Source organism: Thunnus maccoyii, chromosome 15, assembly GCF_910596095.1.
Source record: "Thunnus maccoyii chromosome 15, fThuMac1.1, whole genome shotgun sequence".
Classification (NCBI taxonomy): domain Eukaryota; kingdom Metazoa; phylum Chordata; class Actinopteri; order Scombriformes; family Scombridae; genus Thunnus; species Thunnus maccoyii.
Genome location: NC_056547.1, coordinates 10,948,052 through 10,966,093, shown reverse-complemented (window position 1 = coordinate 10,966,093; position 18,042 = coordinate 10,948,052). Strand labels below are relative to the sequence as shown.

The window sequence follows — 18,042 nt, the reverse complement described above, 5'->3', positions numbered from 1 at the left end:
TATGTCAATCCTTATATACACTCTATGTTCTAAAGGGGAAAAAAAATCTTCTTACCAGCACCTCTAAAGCTCACAATTAACATATTATATCTCAGTAGTCAAACACTTTACACTAACAGAAAAGTAAAAACTGAGATGTAATGAGCCATGTAGCAGAGCATCTGCTCTCAGCTTTCTAACACATAACACTTGCTAAGTTTGAAAAAATCTGCCAACCAGCACCTCTAAAGCTAACTAATTAACACGTTCTATCTTGTCTAACTTGTACACAGACAGAAACATAAAAAGGACAAACTATTTCTTAGCGAACAGCGACTGGATACAGTGACTTTCTGAAATCTTGTTGCCATGGTTACCTGGTTGCTGCATAACCAGTGGAAACAAGTTCATTAGTAAGTTTACAGATGCTGCTGGGCAGTTTGTCACCCTTTGAGAGCTAGGTTAGCTGTTTTCCCCTGCTTCCAGTTTTTATGCTAAGCTAAGCTAATCACCTCCTAGCTCCTGTTTCATAGCCAGCGCTCAGATACGAGTGGCATCGATTTAACCCTGCGAGTGAATAAGTGAATTTCCTAAAAGATCAAACTATTCCTTAGTATTTTCATTCACAGAATTCCTTGAAGGGTAAATCTACAGGTGAGGAAGAAAAAACAATTGTGATTTTAAACCAAGATGCCACAAGCAGTTGGATATTAGGCCACAATGTTTATTCAGTAGTGTTGTTTCAACTTATAGGTACAATACTGTCAGCTTTTGTAAGACTAAAAAAAAGTTACCATTACAGTCATCCATGCACACAGAATGCCAGTCAAGTCGTTTACACCCCTCCTTTGTGTACACACCCGCCACATGCTCACCTTGAGCAAGTACATCTCCAAATGGTAGGCACTTTGAAGGTTTAAAACATTTGTGAATATACATTTATATATATTTATATATCTTTTCATATACTAATAAGCAATTGGACTCAAAGGTCAGGTCTCTAATAGAGAGAGAAAGAGAAAAAACTAAAAAAAAAGAGTGAAGAAGAAAAAGAGGAAACAACATGATGTGGCCATGGTGGAGGGTTGTGGTGGGTATGAGAAGATGGTGGGAGTAGAAATACCGTGAGTCTTTGGGTTTTTCAGTATAGTTCAGTACCTTAGGTCCTATGACAAGAAAGGACAACAGAGATGATAAAAAAAAAAAGAGGATAGAAGTGTACAACCAAAGGATCAGTCTGAAAGAAGAGAAGAGGAACACAAGGGATAGAGAGGTAGAGGGATGAACAGCCACATGTGGGTGGTGTTAGGAGTTTAGACGATGTGACAGCATCTAGCTACTGTATCTACTTCACATTACTGTACAGCTGAAAAAGGCAACTTCACAACCTGCTGGACAAAACGCACGTGTCTCTTCGGATCAAGTTAATGCAGACATAAAAAATAAGAAGGTGACAGACAATAACTTCTTGTTGTCATGTGACTTTTGCTTTCATTTGATGTAGCTACTTCGCAGCTGCCATTTTGTGGCGTTTTATTCACTTGGATTCATTCGATTGGATGCAGAGTGGCATAGAAACAAACACAGTGTGTAGGTTTTAAACCTGGTAAACAACCTAATTTCTTCAACAGACAGCAAACTACCAGCACAACTTAAGCTCTTTTGAAATGCCTGCACTGACACCTAAAAAACATGAATAGCCCTAAATGTGAGTGTCTTGTCAAAGACTATTCATAACACTGGAGTCTTGCATTTTCTTAGCAGACTTATTCATCAATAGGTAGTCATACTAGGTTTCTAGAGAGGGGGGTTCTGGTGTTTTTTTGCTGCAGAGGTATTTGCTCTGCATGTGGGGATTCAGCCCTGGCCTGGTGTGTTTGTGTCCAAGCAGTAGCAGGCCTTCACTGAGCAGATCTTTGGGCCTAAAGCATCAACACTGGGACACAGACAATAACAGCAGGCTACCCGGGTGGCTGCATACAGCTGAGTGAGAAAAAGAGAGAGCTGGTGGGGGGGGAGGGAGGGGGGGGATTGACAGCTCAACTGGCCGTGCTCCAATCTGACTAAAAAGAAGGTGGGAGTGAGGAAGGGTTAGGGGTAAACAAGAGAGAAATAGAGGAAGGGAAAGGAGATGTAAGGGTGCCAGCAGAGTGTGGGTGCAGTCAGTAAACTCGAGGGACACATCGGGGAGGTGGCTGGAAAAAAAAAAAAAAAAAAACAAGCCACAGAGAAGAAGAAACTTCACCCCAAAACACTACATACAAGCTGCACGACAGCAGTGGGAAGCAAAAGCAGTGAATGTGCAATGTGAGAGAGAATGCATTTAAATAGAGAACATAGAACAGAAACAAGATTTTTGATTTTTCTCGAGCCCTGACACACTTTTTTGTCATCTTTTTGAAGACCAATTCCTGGGTATGAAAATAAAACGAAAAAGAGAGAGAGAGAGAGAAAAAAAAAAAGGCTACACTGAGAATAAAACAAACAAATAAAACCAGACATAATGAAACGCTCACGTTTTGACTAAAAACTGATGTGAGAGCAAAAAATAAACATTGTAACCTGAAGGGAGAACATTTACATTGACCGTTAACAGCATTAATATGAAGACCAAAGAGCTTCATCAAAACTACAAAGGCATTTTTTTTTTTTTAAACATCAGAGAAAAGATAAATTAATGTAATACACCTTTAGAGATCAACATCAGACATGCTAAGACAAAATAAAAAGAAAAAAAATGAAAGTAGGATTGATACAGAATAATTATATTCAATTATTTCCACTTTTAAATTTTTTTCTTTACAAATAACATACTGCTACAGTTAAAAGTAGTCAGCGACTAAAAACAAGCTCCTTTGACAGAAGACAGATGCGATCAGCTTCCTCGCCTTTACAGATCCTGTTTTTGTTGGGTTTTTTTTTCTTGAGCCTTTTCAAATAATACACAAAATGTTTAAATACACTGAGATTTGCCGCAAAACGAGAAATTCTTGGTTTTCATAATTTTTTTTTTTTTTTTTTAAAAAGAAGAAAGAAAAGGTCTTAATTACAATACTCTACGCAAAAGCTTTCCTTTATGCTATTTTTCCTTAATCAACTTTGTAACATTTTGTTGTTGTTGTTGTTTCTTCTTGTGTTTGAACAGGTTTGTTGTTTTTGCCGTGGACTGCGTTGTTTTTGACAGTCACTCGCGATTTGTTAATCTGGTGACGGGGGGAGGGTGGGGTTTTATGCATAAAACTCCTTGGTTGGGGCCTTCTGATAGGCTGCTCCGGAAGGTTTCCTCTCTCCCAGGTCATAGCTGCCCTCATCCTTCTTCCTCATGCGGTAGACCAGGAGGAGGATGAGGAAGATGGCAAACAGGAAGCCGATCACGCCGCCCGCAATAACGGCTGAGAGAGACAAGAGAAAGAAAAGAGAAAAGGTAACTATCAGTGAGGTCAAATCAATGTCTTCCATCTGTCCTCATGGAGAATGAACCAGTCTTCTCAAGAAATCAATTTGTTCATTTTTAGCAACTGTTTCTACTATTGTTGCAACAAATTTCAATACTTATGCACTGCCACAGCAAATGAACTAACTCGAGGGCTTAAATGTGGTGAAACAAGCAGCAACCATCACAGCTGATTGTTTAAATCGATGCAGTTAGTTAATGTCTGGAAATCCTCAATCTATCTCAAGAGACACTTCAACAGTTAATTTCACCTGTTCTTATGCGTGTCCTGTTAATGATTTTAGACGTTAACGTTCCATTACTGGGATGTTAAGGCTCCAGTCCTTGACTGGTTATACAGAGCCTTGTTGCCCCGAGTGTGGCTGATTCGACATGGTCTGTATTCTAGTCAGACATAATGACTGCCAACTGGGACTTTAGAGGAAGAAAACTGGTGGTATTGGCTCCGAGCTCAAAAGTCGGTCAAATAAATCCAGTTGAGAAAAAACAAACAAGTAAAGATAAGCCATTAATATTAACCAGCGCAGCATGGCTTGAACTGAATCCTGTTCCCGCTGATAAATCTCAGCAAGCTATAACACTGACAGCCGACACCGACGGACTCTGAGCCAAAAGGTCCTTCATTTCTGATGAGTTTTTGTGTTTTAGGAAAGGAACCTTTTTTTTTTGTGGCAGATTATATTTGTTGAGCTTGAGGCAAAAGACACAGTTTGTTGTTTGTGTTGCTATGTTACAGTAAGAAGTCACATTTTTGTCTGACTAATGTTTCACCACTGCAACAGTATTTTTGGTGTCTTGTAGGTCTATGCGGGCTGGGAACTTGGGGAAACAAGATGTTTAAAAGGGATTAAGGATAAATAAGAAATAACATAAACTAGTTCCTTGGTAACAGTAGTCCATATTTTTGTCTTGTTATTTAGTTATTGTAATGCTAAATGTTTGCACTTTAGACTTATTGAAGGGGTACTCCCGTGATTTAGTATTCAACTTCCATGCATTTGTACACAGTATGTTATTTTTACAGGCTGGGTAGTATTATGACTAGTAATCTGATTGCTGGAGTAACCCTTTAAAAAGTGTACTGAGTAGAATTTAGTGGCATCTAGCAGAACAGACTTAGCAGAAATGGTGTAATCACCTGAAGATAAGAACCATTGTGTTTTTGTTACCTTAGAATGAGCCCTTTATATCTATATAGGGAGCGGGTCCTCTTCCCCAGAGCCTGCCATGTTGAGCTGGCATGTTTCTACAGTGGCCCAGAACAGAAAAACCAAACACTGGCTCTAGAGAGGGCCTTTTGTGTTGTTTGTGGCCTCCTTGGGTTCTCCTACACGCTTGAAAGGGAGGGGTGAGGGTGAAGGGGGTTGCAATCTGCAACCTCACTGCCAGATGCCACTAAATCCTTACACACTGGTCCTTTAATTTATAACGCTGTTACTTTAACAACACTGGTTTCAAGCAACTATGTGCACTGCAGCAATTTTTTAATGTGGTCTCAAATACGTCACGGAGGACATAATAATACACAAGAATGCATGCTGAGATTGACCCCGGTGAGACTGAAACAGAAGAAAGGTTAAACTTTCTGTAAAGGACACATTATAAATCAACAGTGGTGTAACATCGAGGGAAATCTGAAAGAAATCCACCCAGACTGTATTAAGAAACGCCCCCCCTCCGGCTTTGACCCTGACTCTCCTCGCTAATGCTCATAACTCGCCACATGGGCTTATTTCACTCTCCCTCACAATTACGCCTGTATGAGGTTCTTTATAGCTTCCTAATCTGTTTAGGGTCTCTCTGGTGCCGCAACCTGCCCTCTGCTCCACTTTAGGTTTCCACTTTTTGACTGGCCCCCACGGCCTCATGGGTAAAGAGCCTGGCACATGCCCAGCTGCTGAGCTCCAAGAAGCAGTAACACAATGCAGAGCGAATAAATGAAAATTAGATTATGGCCAATTATTTTTATAGAAGTCATACAGCAGATGAAGAGTAATGGTTATAATCTGAGAAAAGCGTTAAGGGGGATGATGTGGAGAAGAAGGGGAGGGAGCGAGGGGTGGAGATGACCACGGTAGCTACACTACATTTAAAACTTTAAGACTTTATCTAGACTTTACAATTGCAATATGCTTTTTTTCTATCCAATTCAAAAGGAGAGAGATGTGAAAGGGAGTTGTCTAAGGGAGGCTGTCTTGATTTGTCCTTGCTGAAGTTGTTTTGGTTTTTTTTGCATATTGCTAATCAATGTTTGTCTCAGACATGCAGGGAAAGAGAGATGACATCAGAGAGCACAATGATTTTGAGACATATAATTTATTTTTCACCCTCTTTCATGTATTCAAAAGGGAACAACACACACCTGAAACACCCACAATGCTGTGAACTCTACAAGGTTCCACAGAGGGACAGAAATATTATCTAGATTTCCAGTTAACCGTTTTACCAGAAATATGCTGACACGTTGTAACGTATAAGAATTTGAGAGATAAACACTCATTAAAGAATTTACTGGAGGAACATCAAACTGAGAGGCTACTTTCGTTATGACGTTGAAATATTGACGGAATGAGTTCACTTTCTCAGAAAATAGGCTTATTCAGTTTCTTAATGAGTGTTAGATGAGAAGACTGATACCACTCTCATGTCTGTGCAGTAAATATGAAGCAATATGAAATAAGTAGCTGGTTAGCTTAACACAAAGATTAGAAGCAGGGGGAAACGGCTGGCCTGACTCTGTCTAAAGATGATAAAATTAGCAGAAAATATTGGTTTGTTTGAAATGTTTTCCCTGTTTCCAGCTAAGCTAACTAGCTGGTCGTAGCTCCATGTGTACTGTACACACGAGTGGTATCATTCTTCTCATCTAACTCTTTGCACGATAGCATATTCCTTTAAGATAGCCCTCGAGATATGTGCCCAGCTTCACAGAAAGCAGATCTGAGCGCTGCATCTTTGATGGAAAAGCTGCTACCAACCAAAAGTCCTCACATGGAGTCAAATTAAAAGATATGTCTGTCTTAAAACAACAGTCATGTGCCCAAATGACACCGGTTGTTTTTGCTGTAATCATTCCTTCTGTTCATACTGGCCATTAAGAGATCCCTTCATAATGCGCTTTCAATGTCAGCGATGGGGGACAAAATCTACAGCCCTCCTTCTTTGGAAAAATATATTTAATAGTTAACTTGAAGATAATATGAGGTTTCAGCCGTCCAAATTAGTCATATCGAGTCAATATCTTTAAAAGTTACTGTCTTTTTAGTGCCAAATTCCCTTTTTTTGTTACAATCTTTCCACTACAGCTGAACAGGAAATCACTGTCTGTCAAGACACAAAGAGGGAATTTCTTACTAAAAAAATATGTAACTGTGGAAGATATCCACTTTATTTGGCTAAATCAGACATCATTATCTTCAGATAAACTTTTAAATACATTTTTTCTCATAACAAGGACTGTAAGTGTGATTTTGTCTCCCATCATTTACATCATTACATTGTAAGCACATTTGGAGGGGATCTTCTAATTAATGGTCAGTATAAACAGGAGAGTTAATTACAGCAAGCAAAATCAGTTTCAACGTACATATGGACACCTGACTATTGTTTTAAGACAGATTTGAAAAATTGTGAACCTATCCTAATAGCATATAAACGTTACCCTTTGTATCAAAGTCATTTTTTCAAAGAAAACATGGTTTGACATTGGTTGCAGCTTATTACGACACATACCTGCCAACACCTCCGTCCTCTGGAAGAGGTTTTCAGTGCGGACCTCCATCTCCTGGGGCAAGCCGGGGGCACTAGTCGTACTAGTCATCTGGTTCCTCTGCATGTCCTCTGTAACTGGCACTGGTGCCTGAAATTGGGAAGAAGGATTGTAGGAGGAAGAGGGGGGAAAAAAGAGGGAGATGAAGAAAGTTTGAGGTTGCTTTATTGACAGAAGCCCAGCTGCATTTCACATCCTATCCTCCATTATTCCATGTCTGTGTGTTTAGAGGACTTTGGTACATTCGGGTCTCACAGCATGATCCCTAAATTCCTCCCTGATGTGATCACGACTGTGAATATTAAGGAAAGAGTGAAGATTTCACTGATCCACTTCCCAGTGGCTTAGCTAGTGAGTCTACTCAAAAGGGGATCAAAATGGAACCTGGCCAGTGAAACCTATAGGGGTTGGCTAAGGAAGAAAATGGAATGAACCCAGATTGCCCAAAAAGATTAGTGCAAGTATCTTGTGAAGTAGGCAATGGAAACAGAGCCAGTGAACCCAAGGTTTTGCTGAGAGTATAGGAAAGGATGTATCTGGAATGGATCCAGGCCAATGTATCCTATATCTTTTTCCAATAAGAGAAGGGGTGCAGAGGACCAAAATGGGAACCAAGCCAGTGCGTTTGGCCGAGGGAGCAGTGACAGACAAGAGGGGAGAAAATGGAACAGGGCCAGTTAGGCTTGGTTTAGGGGGTTGAGACCTCGCCGACTAATCCCAAACAGATGTAGTATCCAGTACAGTACAGTAAGAGTGCAACACACAAGTGAGATCTAGGATAGTTCCCGAATATGTGATTATGTCCGAGAGAAATGTAATCCTCCATAATTTGCAATTGAGCAAAAACATTGAGAATTGATGTGAACACTTGATCTTTATCCTGAAAGCAACCTCACGACTCCTGGGGATTTAGTGACATAGTGGGTCATACTGAGGCACGGTATCGCTCTCTGTTGAGTGAGGATGATTACAAATGAAGGCTACAGAATATCAGAATATGATACACTTTGAGTAAAGGCAAGAATATTACAGCAGAAGAAAATTATTATATTTACTTTAAACTTAATTTCAAAGTAGTTTAATATATTTTGCAATTTCTATGGGCTTTTTATCCTGCAGGATAACAAATGCAAGCAGAATTTGTGATCCTGGCCAATATAGCAAAGCTTTTTATCAGATCATTTTGTTTTGTCTGCAGTATCAATATATATTACAATATAAACTGAGTCACTGTTTCTGTCGAGTTTAAAGATTCCCTTCAGCTAATAGTTCCCAAACAATAGATTCAGAAGTTGAAAAATAACCATAACTACAAGCAGAGAAGCTATTTAAAAGAATAATCATCAGTTAATACCCATTATTTTCATCCATACCTACCAGCACCACATCTTTTTCCATTGGAAAAGCAACATGTGTGATCTCTCTGTTAATGTGGATACATAGTAATGTTACAGTTTATTGCAGGGTTGCATTGTTTCTCTGAGAGCATTGCTACTTGTTCCAGCGGATGGATCTAGTCGGTGATGGTTAGGACTGTGCGCTTGCACTCTGCATACCCTCTGAGGTCTCCAGTGATGTTGAAATATCCCACATTTGTTGGTTCATTATACATCACAGTATACATCACCACTCTGTTTCATGCCAGATTTAAAATAGCCTTGTCCTGTATGGGCCTGTCTCATTCACTGTCTCATTGCGGCCCCAGATGGGGGTTTAAATTGTCAGAGTTTAGTCCAAGAGAGTGGAGTACTCTCCAGTTTTTCTATCCAACTTTTGATAGCTGTGTTCAGCAAAATCAACCAACCACAGGAGCCTATTTTGGGAAGCGGTCTGTCCTCTCCTAAACACATGATTGGTTAGAAACAACTTCACTTTTGTGATGTGATCAAACAATGTACCTTAACAACAGTATATCAGCATTTATTGGGGAATTTATCATGATTAATGTTGATATTATTTATATCTCTCAGCTCTGATCAGTGGTATCTAAAACGTTGTCAAAGTTTTCTGCCATTTCTTGTCTTTCTTTTGTCTGTAACATGTATGCATTTACATCACAGCACTTTTATTTTGATTTTTGCTGTTCTTACCTCTGTTCTGAATGGTTTCTTGGGTGTGCTGTCCCTGGCCTTTTCTCTGACCGTGGCTGTCTCCACCCGGGGGGTGAAATCTTTGGTGGAGTCCCGGGTAGGTTCTGCTGCTTTGGGCTCGATATAAACCACACTGACAGTCGCCGTTTCCTCCACCACTTCTTCACCTCCACCTTGGAGAAAGGGAATGACAGGAGAATAATGTTTTAATGAAGAGACAACGTGTGAAACATTTGCTCAGTATCTCTGGTATTACATACATAGGGACAATACTTCACTGTGTTTAATGCAATATAAAAATGTAGAAGAATGATGCGTGTATGTGCAAATCCGTAAAGAAATGGGCATGCATGTTCTCAATATTTTATAACCACAGTCATGTAGTTTGTCTTACTTAACTTCACACTCTGTGGATTTCATGTTATGTATTATTAACAGTTTCAATCCCCTATAGAATACAGAGGGGCAGAGCAGAGCAATAGGTTATACAATATATTCAGTATCGGAAGGGCTATTGATCACAGTCCTGTCTCCTTTTACCTTACGTGACCCTCTCTGCAGTTATACGACTCTCTCAGAAAGAGGAGTTACTTTTGACCAATGAATGAACATTGTAAAAGGTGCTTAAAGCAAGTAGAGCAGATGAGGTAATAAAAAAAGACATGTAAAATTTGCACACTTGCCCACGGCAGTCTGGTTGACAAGGCAATCTCAATTCAAATCGGGTGAGAGAAAGAGAGAGAGAGAGAGAGGCGGTTAAAGAAAGAAGAGACAAAGAGAGGGGAAGCGATGGCACAACTTGTGTCTGCCGGTGAAATAAGGGAAAAAACTTCATAAAACGTACCTGCAGCAGACTTGAAAATGGATGTCATCACGCTGCTGGGTAATTGCCTGCTGAGCTTGCATATGTGTGTGTGTGTGTCTTTAACCAAGTCTGTGTGTGTGTGTATATGTTTCTTACCTGAGCCAGACCCTGAGTTAAAGTCATCATCATCTTCAGGGTAGTAACCTCCTGAGCCTGTGTCATCCAGGTACAAGTCATCAACCTGAGAGGAAGTCTTAGCTGCTTCTGCTATCTGCAAAACAACAAGATAACAAAGCATTGAGGACTCATTTCACTTTTATTCCATATCTCTGTTTATAGAATTCCATATGGAGATTCATTCTGCATCACAACTCACCAACAAAGTGAAGACCTTGACTACTTCCGGACATTCATTATTTCAGTATGCCAACAGCTAAATCTGAAAGTCTAGTTCTTTTTCTGGCTTTTAAATCATTAATCACAACCTCTTTGCTTTGAGAACAACACTTCAGTTAGTGGATATTTCTTTAATTGGCAAACATAAAATCCTCTTGGGTAGCAATTCCAAGCTCATATCATTAGTACATTTTAAATAGCACAAATCTTCTGAAACCTCAGAGATTGCTAAGTACAGTCAAAACAGTATAAATAACAATCTGTCTGTTGTATCAGCTAGAAAGTAGGAACTGATGCACGGTGCACATACAAATGTGCTGCTGAGAGCCTGAAGTCTACAGCTATGCTAGTTGCTCTGTGAGGCTGTACTTAAGCACAGTGGTGTTTTGAGCTAAATGCTAATGTCAGCATGCTAACATGCTGATGTTTAGAAAGTATAATGTTAACCATGTTCACCATCTCACTATCTCACCCTAAGGGGAACATGAATGTCCGTACCAAATTTTATGCCAATCCATCCAATAGTTGTTGAGACATTTCACTCAAACCCACAAATGTGAACCTCATGGTGGTGCTACAGGAAAAGTCAGGGGATCATAAAAGTCAGTAAGATTTATCATGTTGGGAGCATGAATATCTGAGCAAAATTTTTATAACAATCCATCCAGTAGATGTTGAGATATTTCACTGGATAAGTGGCGCTAAGTGAAAAGTCAGGGGACCACCAAACTCAATAGGATTCATCCTCTGGGAACAATATCATCATCCCTAGAGCTACTAGAGCTACATTGCAAGTGTGGCCAAAAACACATTTCCTCGTTTTATGACTCAAATGAAGCGCAACAGCACAGGTAACTGTACGATCGCAACATCTTACCCCTCCCACAGCGCTGCTGTCTAAACAACTGGCTGAGTGGTGGGAATGTTTGCGTTCCGGCTTAATGGAGTGATTGGCTGAAAAGACCACAGTTTAACAGTGCCTGATTGTTTAGAAAGCACCTTCTCACATGCTGTGTAAGTTGATATTTTAATGAGAAATATGATAAGATTTTTAAGTCTAAGTGGCTTGCAGAGCCAGATGTACGTCGGATACTTAAATATTACTACTGTTGTTAGTGTGCATATGGTACACGTAACTATTTATGTGTTGTGTTGAGTGTGTGTGTGACTGGAATAGCTATAAATGCATCCATGGCAACATTTATTCAACTCCTATTCACCAATCTGTGGCCAGCTGAACTGCCCCTTCTCTATACTGATAGCCCTGCTTTAGAAAAAAAAGAGCACAAAAGAGAGACCCCACAATATATCATCCCTGTGTGTGTGTGTGTGTGTGTGGCAACCATTAAGCTTGTTGCTACAGTTCCAGGTCTGCTCTGAGGATGTTGTGCTGATAAACCTTGGGCTGAATGAAGTTGGATTAGAGGAAGCAATCAATTGGCCTGACAGGAAAGACCAATAAGAACTGGTCTTTTGTTAACTGTAGAGAATGGCCATGCTGTGAGAAAGCTAAGAAAATGGGTAATGAGAAATTATCCCACAATAAAGCCTGTATTCCACATTTCTGTGTTCAGCAAGACAAAAAGCAAAGAGGGCTGCAATGCATGATTATTGTCATTAATCATTGTTCTGTCAATTATTTATTTGACTAACTCTTTAGTCAAAAAAATGTAAGAAACATTTGTGAAAAAATTACAATTACAATTTCCAAGAGCCCAAAAATTCTGTCTTCAAATTGATTGTTTTGCACACCAACATTCCAAATCAAATAAATTCAATTTATAGTGATATAAAATCAGCATATCCTCACATTTAAAACAGCTGGAACCAGCAAATGTTTGGCATTTTTTGGCTTTGGCTTGATAAATGACTCGCAGACTTGTTGCCAACTGATCTTCTGATGAGCAACAAATAGATTAATGCACTAAAAGCAAGAACAGGGCAAGTAGACAGAAATGTTTTTTTTTGTTGTTTTTTTTTCCTGGGACACCCCTGCTGCAGTTCAGCCTTTCCAATTACTCCTTATTCTAATGTGAGTATGTTCAGTGTGGCTTTTAAGTCATTGTGTGTGCATGTGTATTTGTGTAGAGTCATGAAAGAGAGGCCTGGCACTCTCCATAACAAAGAAGCTGGGAGTACACACAGCTAACAGCAGTGTGAAAGAGAGAAAAAAAAAAAAGAAAAGAGAGATGAAACAGAACAATACGTATCTCCATCTCTCCTCTCTCAACTAGCTCTGACTTCTGGAAGAAAGGCCTTTCACCGCTGAGCCGGCTGATCAAAGAGAGAATTTGTTCAAAGCAACTTTATCTTAACCTTTCTTGCCTTCTTCTCCTTCAAACACGACCCGCCCCCCCCCCCCCTCCCCACCCTACCGCAACAGCCTGGCAAACCAATTCACCGGTCCATGCGGTCCGCAGGTCTTTATGCATTGGTGATATGAGCACAATGGACCAAAAAAAGAAGGCAGGCTACAGTTCAATTGGTGACAAAGGGCACTAATGAGATAGAGGCCACACACACACACACGTGTGCATGCATGAGTAGACATGTTATACAAATGTATGCAAGCATTTCATTGATTCATTGATTATACATGCACAGACATTAGGGTGAGCAATTGAGCATATAACCTGACACCACAGAGACAACGCATGAACAAATGCTTACAGAGCTGAAGTATTAACAGTGAAGCTTTACACTCCCCTCCCTCTATACGTGGATCTTAAAGACATTATAATTATAATGCAAACACTTTCACCTGACTTGTTAAATGAATCAGCGGATGAATAATATGCAAAGTTAAGCACATGTCGGTGGCTGATTATAGTTTTATTCAAAACCCATTCAAGCACAGTTTTAGGGTTCAGAAGTCAGATTTTTACTTTTACATACTAGCAGCACCGCCACCATTATTAACTATAACAGTAGACCTTTTATATGGTGGTTAAACAGAGTTAATGAAGTCAAAAAGGACAATTAGGGCAAGCGAGAGGCATACCTTTCTCGAGCAGGGTAGCAAAATCTCATAATGGGAGACAAAAGATGGAAAACTGGCGTGTGCTATATCTGGCAAAAAGGCTGTCACTGAAATTAAACATGAATATAAAGGTAGCAGTAATAACAACAAAATGCCAGATCCAATCAAGAGTTAAAGTACCTTTCAGGTGAGCACCGATGTACGCGAGTGTAAGAAGGCTCTGTTTAGTTCAAGCTGGCATGTACACGAGTCCTCGGACTCTTATGTAATCTTCATGTTTGCACAGTTTGAACAAAAGGTTTAGATTAGAGAGGTTCAACTGTACAAGTGCTGCAGCGACACCAAATCAGCACAGATCTGAGAGGAGGAAATGGTCTGTTTGACCTTGATAAACTTTGAATTTATCTGACACACAGGGACACACACACACACACACACAAACTGGCAAGCATGTGTGCTTGCAAGTGCACACAATATATACTTGATAAAGCTGACTTTCTCTATCACTAACGCACACGTGTGTGCACAGACAACGGCAGTCCTGATAAACTTTGCTCTCTTTATCAATCCAGTGACATTTACAGGTAGTCTCTTCTTTCGGCTCTTATCACAGGCTGTGAGCTGAACCAGACATCAGTCTGCCAACAAGTAAATCAGAGTGGACAGCAAAAAACAGTTTGCCAACAGATACAGCCTCACAGAAGTCTGGGCTGGGCCACTATGGCGAGGCTGCTCTAGCCTAAAGAGCAATTATTTGGAAAATCCTGCAGTGTTACTTCGGGGATAGATCTAAGGCAGAAAAAGCTTAAAAACTGGAAAGTGTATAATTTAGCAAAAAGTTTTTTTTTGTTCATTTTTTGGCTGTGAATGTTAGGTTTCCATCCTTGGAGGACAATGTCTGAATCCCCTCTATTATACAGCAAAAATCTATAAACCAAAACAGTCCTACTCTCTTGATAGTTCATGGTATCATCTATGCCCTCATCCACTAAATCTGAAAGCTAATGTGATATTAAAGTTTTGTGAACCCATGAAGATGAATGCTTTAAGACCTGCAGCGATTCAGTAGTGAATCTTAAATAGTAAACCATTTTTATAGCAGCCCATATTCAACATAATGTGATTATTGTAGTTTCAGTAAGCTGTCTGAAGGCTCTCTCTATTGTTAAGGTTAAACATTGGGGTTGTATGTACATTATTCTAATAATGTTATCATATGCTGGTGAAAGTGAGGGTTGTTAATAACAAATGTTTGTTTCAGCTATTGATTTTCACTGGTTTGCTTCTGTGTTAAATCATCTGAAAACCACGCTGCACTGAGTATTTGAGGCTCACAATACTTCACTATGACAACCGGTATCAGTGGCAGGTTTTCTGGGAATTACACGCACCAAAGACATTCGCTTTCAGTCACTCTTCATAAATGAGGCTCAACTTTCCACTCCTCCTGCTTTGACAAGTGTCATTCTTCAAGCTCAAGCCACACATCTTGTAGTCGGCTAAAAAAAGAACCACGTTTCAGAAAGAAGAGGCCTTGGAGCACTGTAGCGGAGGGAGGGAGAGACAAACATCAATGCTCCTGAGTAGAACAGTTAGTGTACAGCACAACGTACACGCACAAAGGTACACATTCTCGAAGCGACATAACGCTTATGTGCACAGGAAAACAAGAAAGAAGGTCAAGACATATATATATATTGTATAATAACACAGATAGACTCTCATGCGTTCTCTTTATATCACCCCTAAACTGAGAACTGGTTGAGACTTATTTACTCCTGTTACAAGAGAAGATGAGACAATTGTCACCGTGACAACTTTCCACAGCTGTAAAATCTTGTCTCCTGGTATTATAAAACCGCTGTGTAGTGTTTTGATAAACATTCAAACTCATGGATCTATAACTCCAATTGGACTGGATTGTATTTCATCGGTACCTGAAACAACCTGCCCTCACCGACGCAGCTCCTTGGGCTGTCTGAATGCCACCTGAAACAGTCAAAGCACTGATCTTTTGATCCTTGAAGCGAGACGATTCAATTCAATAAAATCAAATAATAAATAACACAATCCTCCTAATACAAAGGAAAAGTTTATTTCATAAGAGTTAAAAATAAATCCTTTCTCAATCCAATACTGTGTTTTGTTTTTACTGCTACAGCCTTACTTGGTCTAGTATGATCAGTACTGTAGCTTATGGCGGCTAATGGCAGCTAAAGTTAGCAATCTTTGCAAGGTAGATATTACTGTTTAACTGATATTACTGATTTAGTTTTCTGTTTTTATGACTCTTCTACTTGTGTTGCAACATTTTAGCATTCAATATTATCCAGTAATTATCACATAGACTTGCTTTAAAGCAGGTAAACGTGAATTGACCATCAAAATGTAGTTCCTACACCAAACCTCGCAGTTCCTGACTTTATTTTTAATTCCTATTTTTAGTTGCAGTCATCTCTGGCATGGCCCTGTTGAACCTATCCAATTCTTTTCATCATTAGGTTGAATAATTGGTAGAGCCTTGTACCTTTCCCATGCACAGTCATACACAAGGACACATATGGGTATTTTCACACTCTCCGACACACATTTAGACACCTTAACAAGCAGATCCTACATAGTCTGAACAACACGGAGAGAGCAAGCGAAAGCAAGAAAGAAGGAGGGCGAGCTGCCTGAGCCAGTTGATATCAATGTATGCCCTCTATTAGTTGTGAGAAGAGCTGCCATTACTGGCATCTCTGCTTGCTAATGAACTAATAAGCCAGCAGGAGGGCAGCCTCCACGCCGTCTGTCTGTCTGCATTTTCCTGTCACTCCATCTGTTTGACCTGCAAAAGCAGAGAAGGCATGAAGAGCTGCAGAACCAGGATTTAACAAAACATAGATGACAGAGAAGAGAGAGAGAAGGAGGGACCGAGAGGGGAGAGTTTTTTTTAAAATGCCCAAGTCTGAGGTTAGGATTGTTGACTGCAGGTCATATAAAAGATTGAATGCAGACTCATTTGTTAATGATGTTTGAGATTTAAAGTGGTCTGATGTATGTCAGGAAAATGATGTAAGCATTGCTTTGAAAAATTTCATGGATAAATTATTAAGGTTGGTGGATGAGCATGCTCCACTTAGAAAAAGGTCTGTAAGGGAAGTAGTGCACACACCATGGATTGATGATGAGTTGAGATATTTAATGCTTCAAAAAGGGACCAAACCAAGGTTATTGCTCATAAATCAAGGTGCTTTTTAGATGGATGGTCTTATAGTAAGCTGAGAATTAAGGTTACCAAGTTAAATTACATCAAAAAGAAAGAATATTTTCAACAAAAAGCTTAAGATATTGCATGCAATTAGCTGAATTTAACATGCAACATTGTTAACAGTATTGTGGGGGATAAAAAATGTTTTGCATTTGATAAGATGAACCAACACACAGTTGAGGAGATGTTGCTCTCTCTTTCATATGACACATCTCCTGGTATAGATAACCTGGGTGGAACATTTTTTTGAGATTGCAGCTAGGCCGCTTTCCAAACCAATACGTCATATTTCTAATAGATGCCTTCTCAGTGGGACCTGTGGGAGCTATGGAAAGAGTCTAAAATCATACCCTTACTCAAAGAGGGAAAAGCATGTATTACCGGCTCCAGTTATACACTCCCTGTAATTTTTAATCAAATCTTAAATTATTTGAGTCGAAATACATTACTTACAAAAGCACAGCATGGACCAGGGCACTCTCTGCTAGCACTGCATTAGTACACATGACTGATCAATGGTAAATGTACTATATGGATTACAAGAAACTAGTTGGAGCTGTGCTCTTGGATTTTACTGCAGCATTTGAAGTCATTGACCACAGTATTCTTATTCCAAAGCTCAAATGTTATGGTTTTCACCCTCAGCTCTTACTTGGATGAAGAGTTACCTCTCTGGCAGCAAACAGCGAAGTATTTTTCAATGACAGTTTTTCTAACAGCGGGAAGATATGTTGTGGTGTTCCGCAAGGGGGTTGCTTGGGTCCACTTTTATTTTCAATTTTCATAAATGATGTACCATATGTTGTTGAAAATGCCGATGTAGTTATGTTTGCTGGTGACTCAACTTTGTTACCAGAATGAACAAATTACTGTAATCCTGAACATAACCAAAACTAAATGTATTGTATTTGGTAGTAGGAATGTTCTTGCTAACACCACTGCACTTTATCTCTCATTTCACTTATTTTCTGACCTTTATATTTGGCTTGTCTTGCCTGTTTTATTCATACAGTGTGATTTTAATTATTGTTTTTGTATGAACCCCAGGAAGACTAGCGACCCCTTCGTGTAATGGGGATCCAAATAAAGAATAAAGAATAAATAAAGGATAAAGTTTGAGATAAAAGAGAGAGTGGGGGTGGACAAATGGGGGGAGAAGATGAGAAAGGAGAGAAGAAGGCGAAGGAGGGAGGGGGAAGTAACCCACTGCTGCAGACAATCCTGTAGCCTGGAGGTTGCTCTGCTAAAAGCCTGTCAAAATCACCATGTCCATGCCTAGCGGTGCTTGAAAGGCTCTGGGTCTATATGTGCTTACA

General features: G+C 39.7%; 1 protein-coding gene across 1 annotated transcript in view; it reads right to left on the bottom strand.

The window, feature by feature from the left end:
- Positions 1-682: 682 nt before the first annotated feature.
- The window catches only part of sdc2 (syndecan 2), a 50,026-nt gene continuing 32,666 nt past the window's right edge, over positions 683-18,042 (bottom strand). Inside the window, exons 2-5 of the mRNA XM_042436447.1 lie at positions 10,254-10,368; positions 9,293-9,465; positions 7,166-7,292; positions 683-3,371 (exon numbers count right to left, since the gene is read on the bottom strand). Of these exons, the coding sequence (XP_042292381.1) occupies positions 3,208-3,371; positions 7,166-7,292; positions 9,293-9,465; positions 10,254-10,368 (579 nt within the window). The 3' untranslated portion in view covers positions 683-3,207. The remainder of the gene's footprint in view (positions 3,372-7,165; positions 7,293-9,292; positions 9,466-10,253; positions 10,369-18,042) is intronic.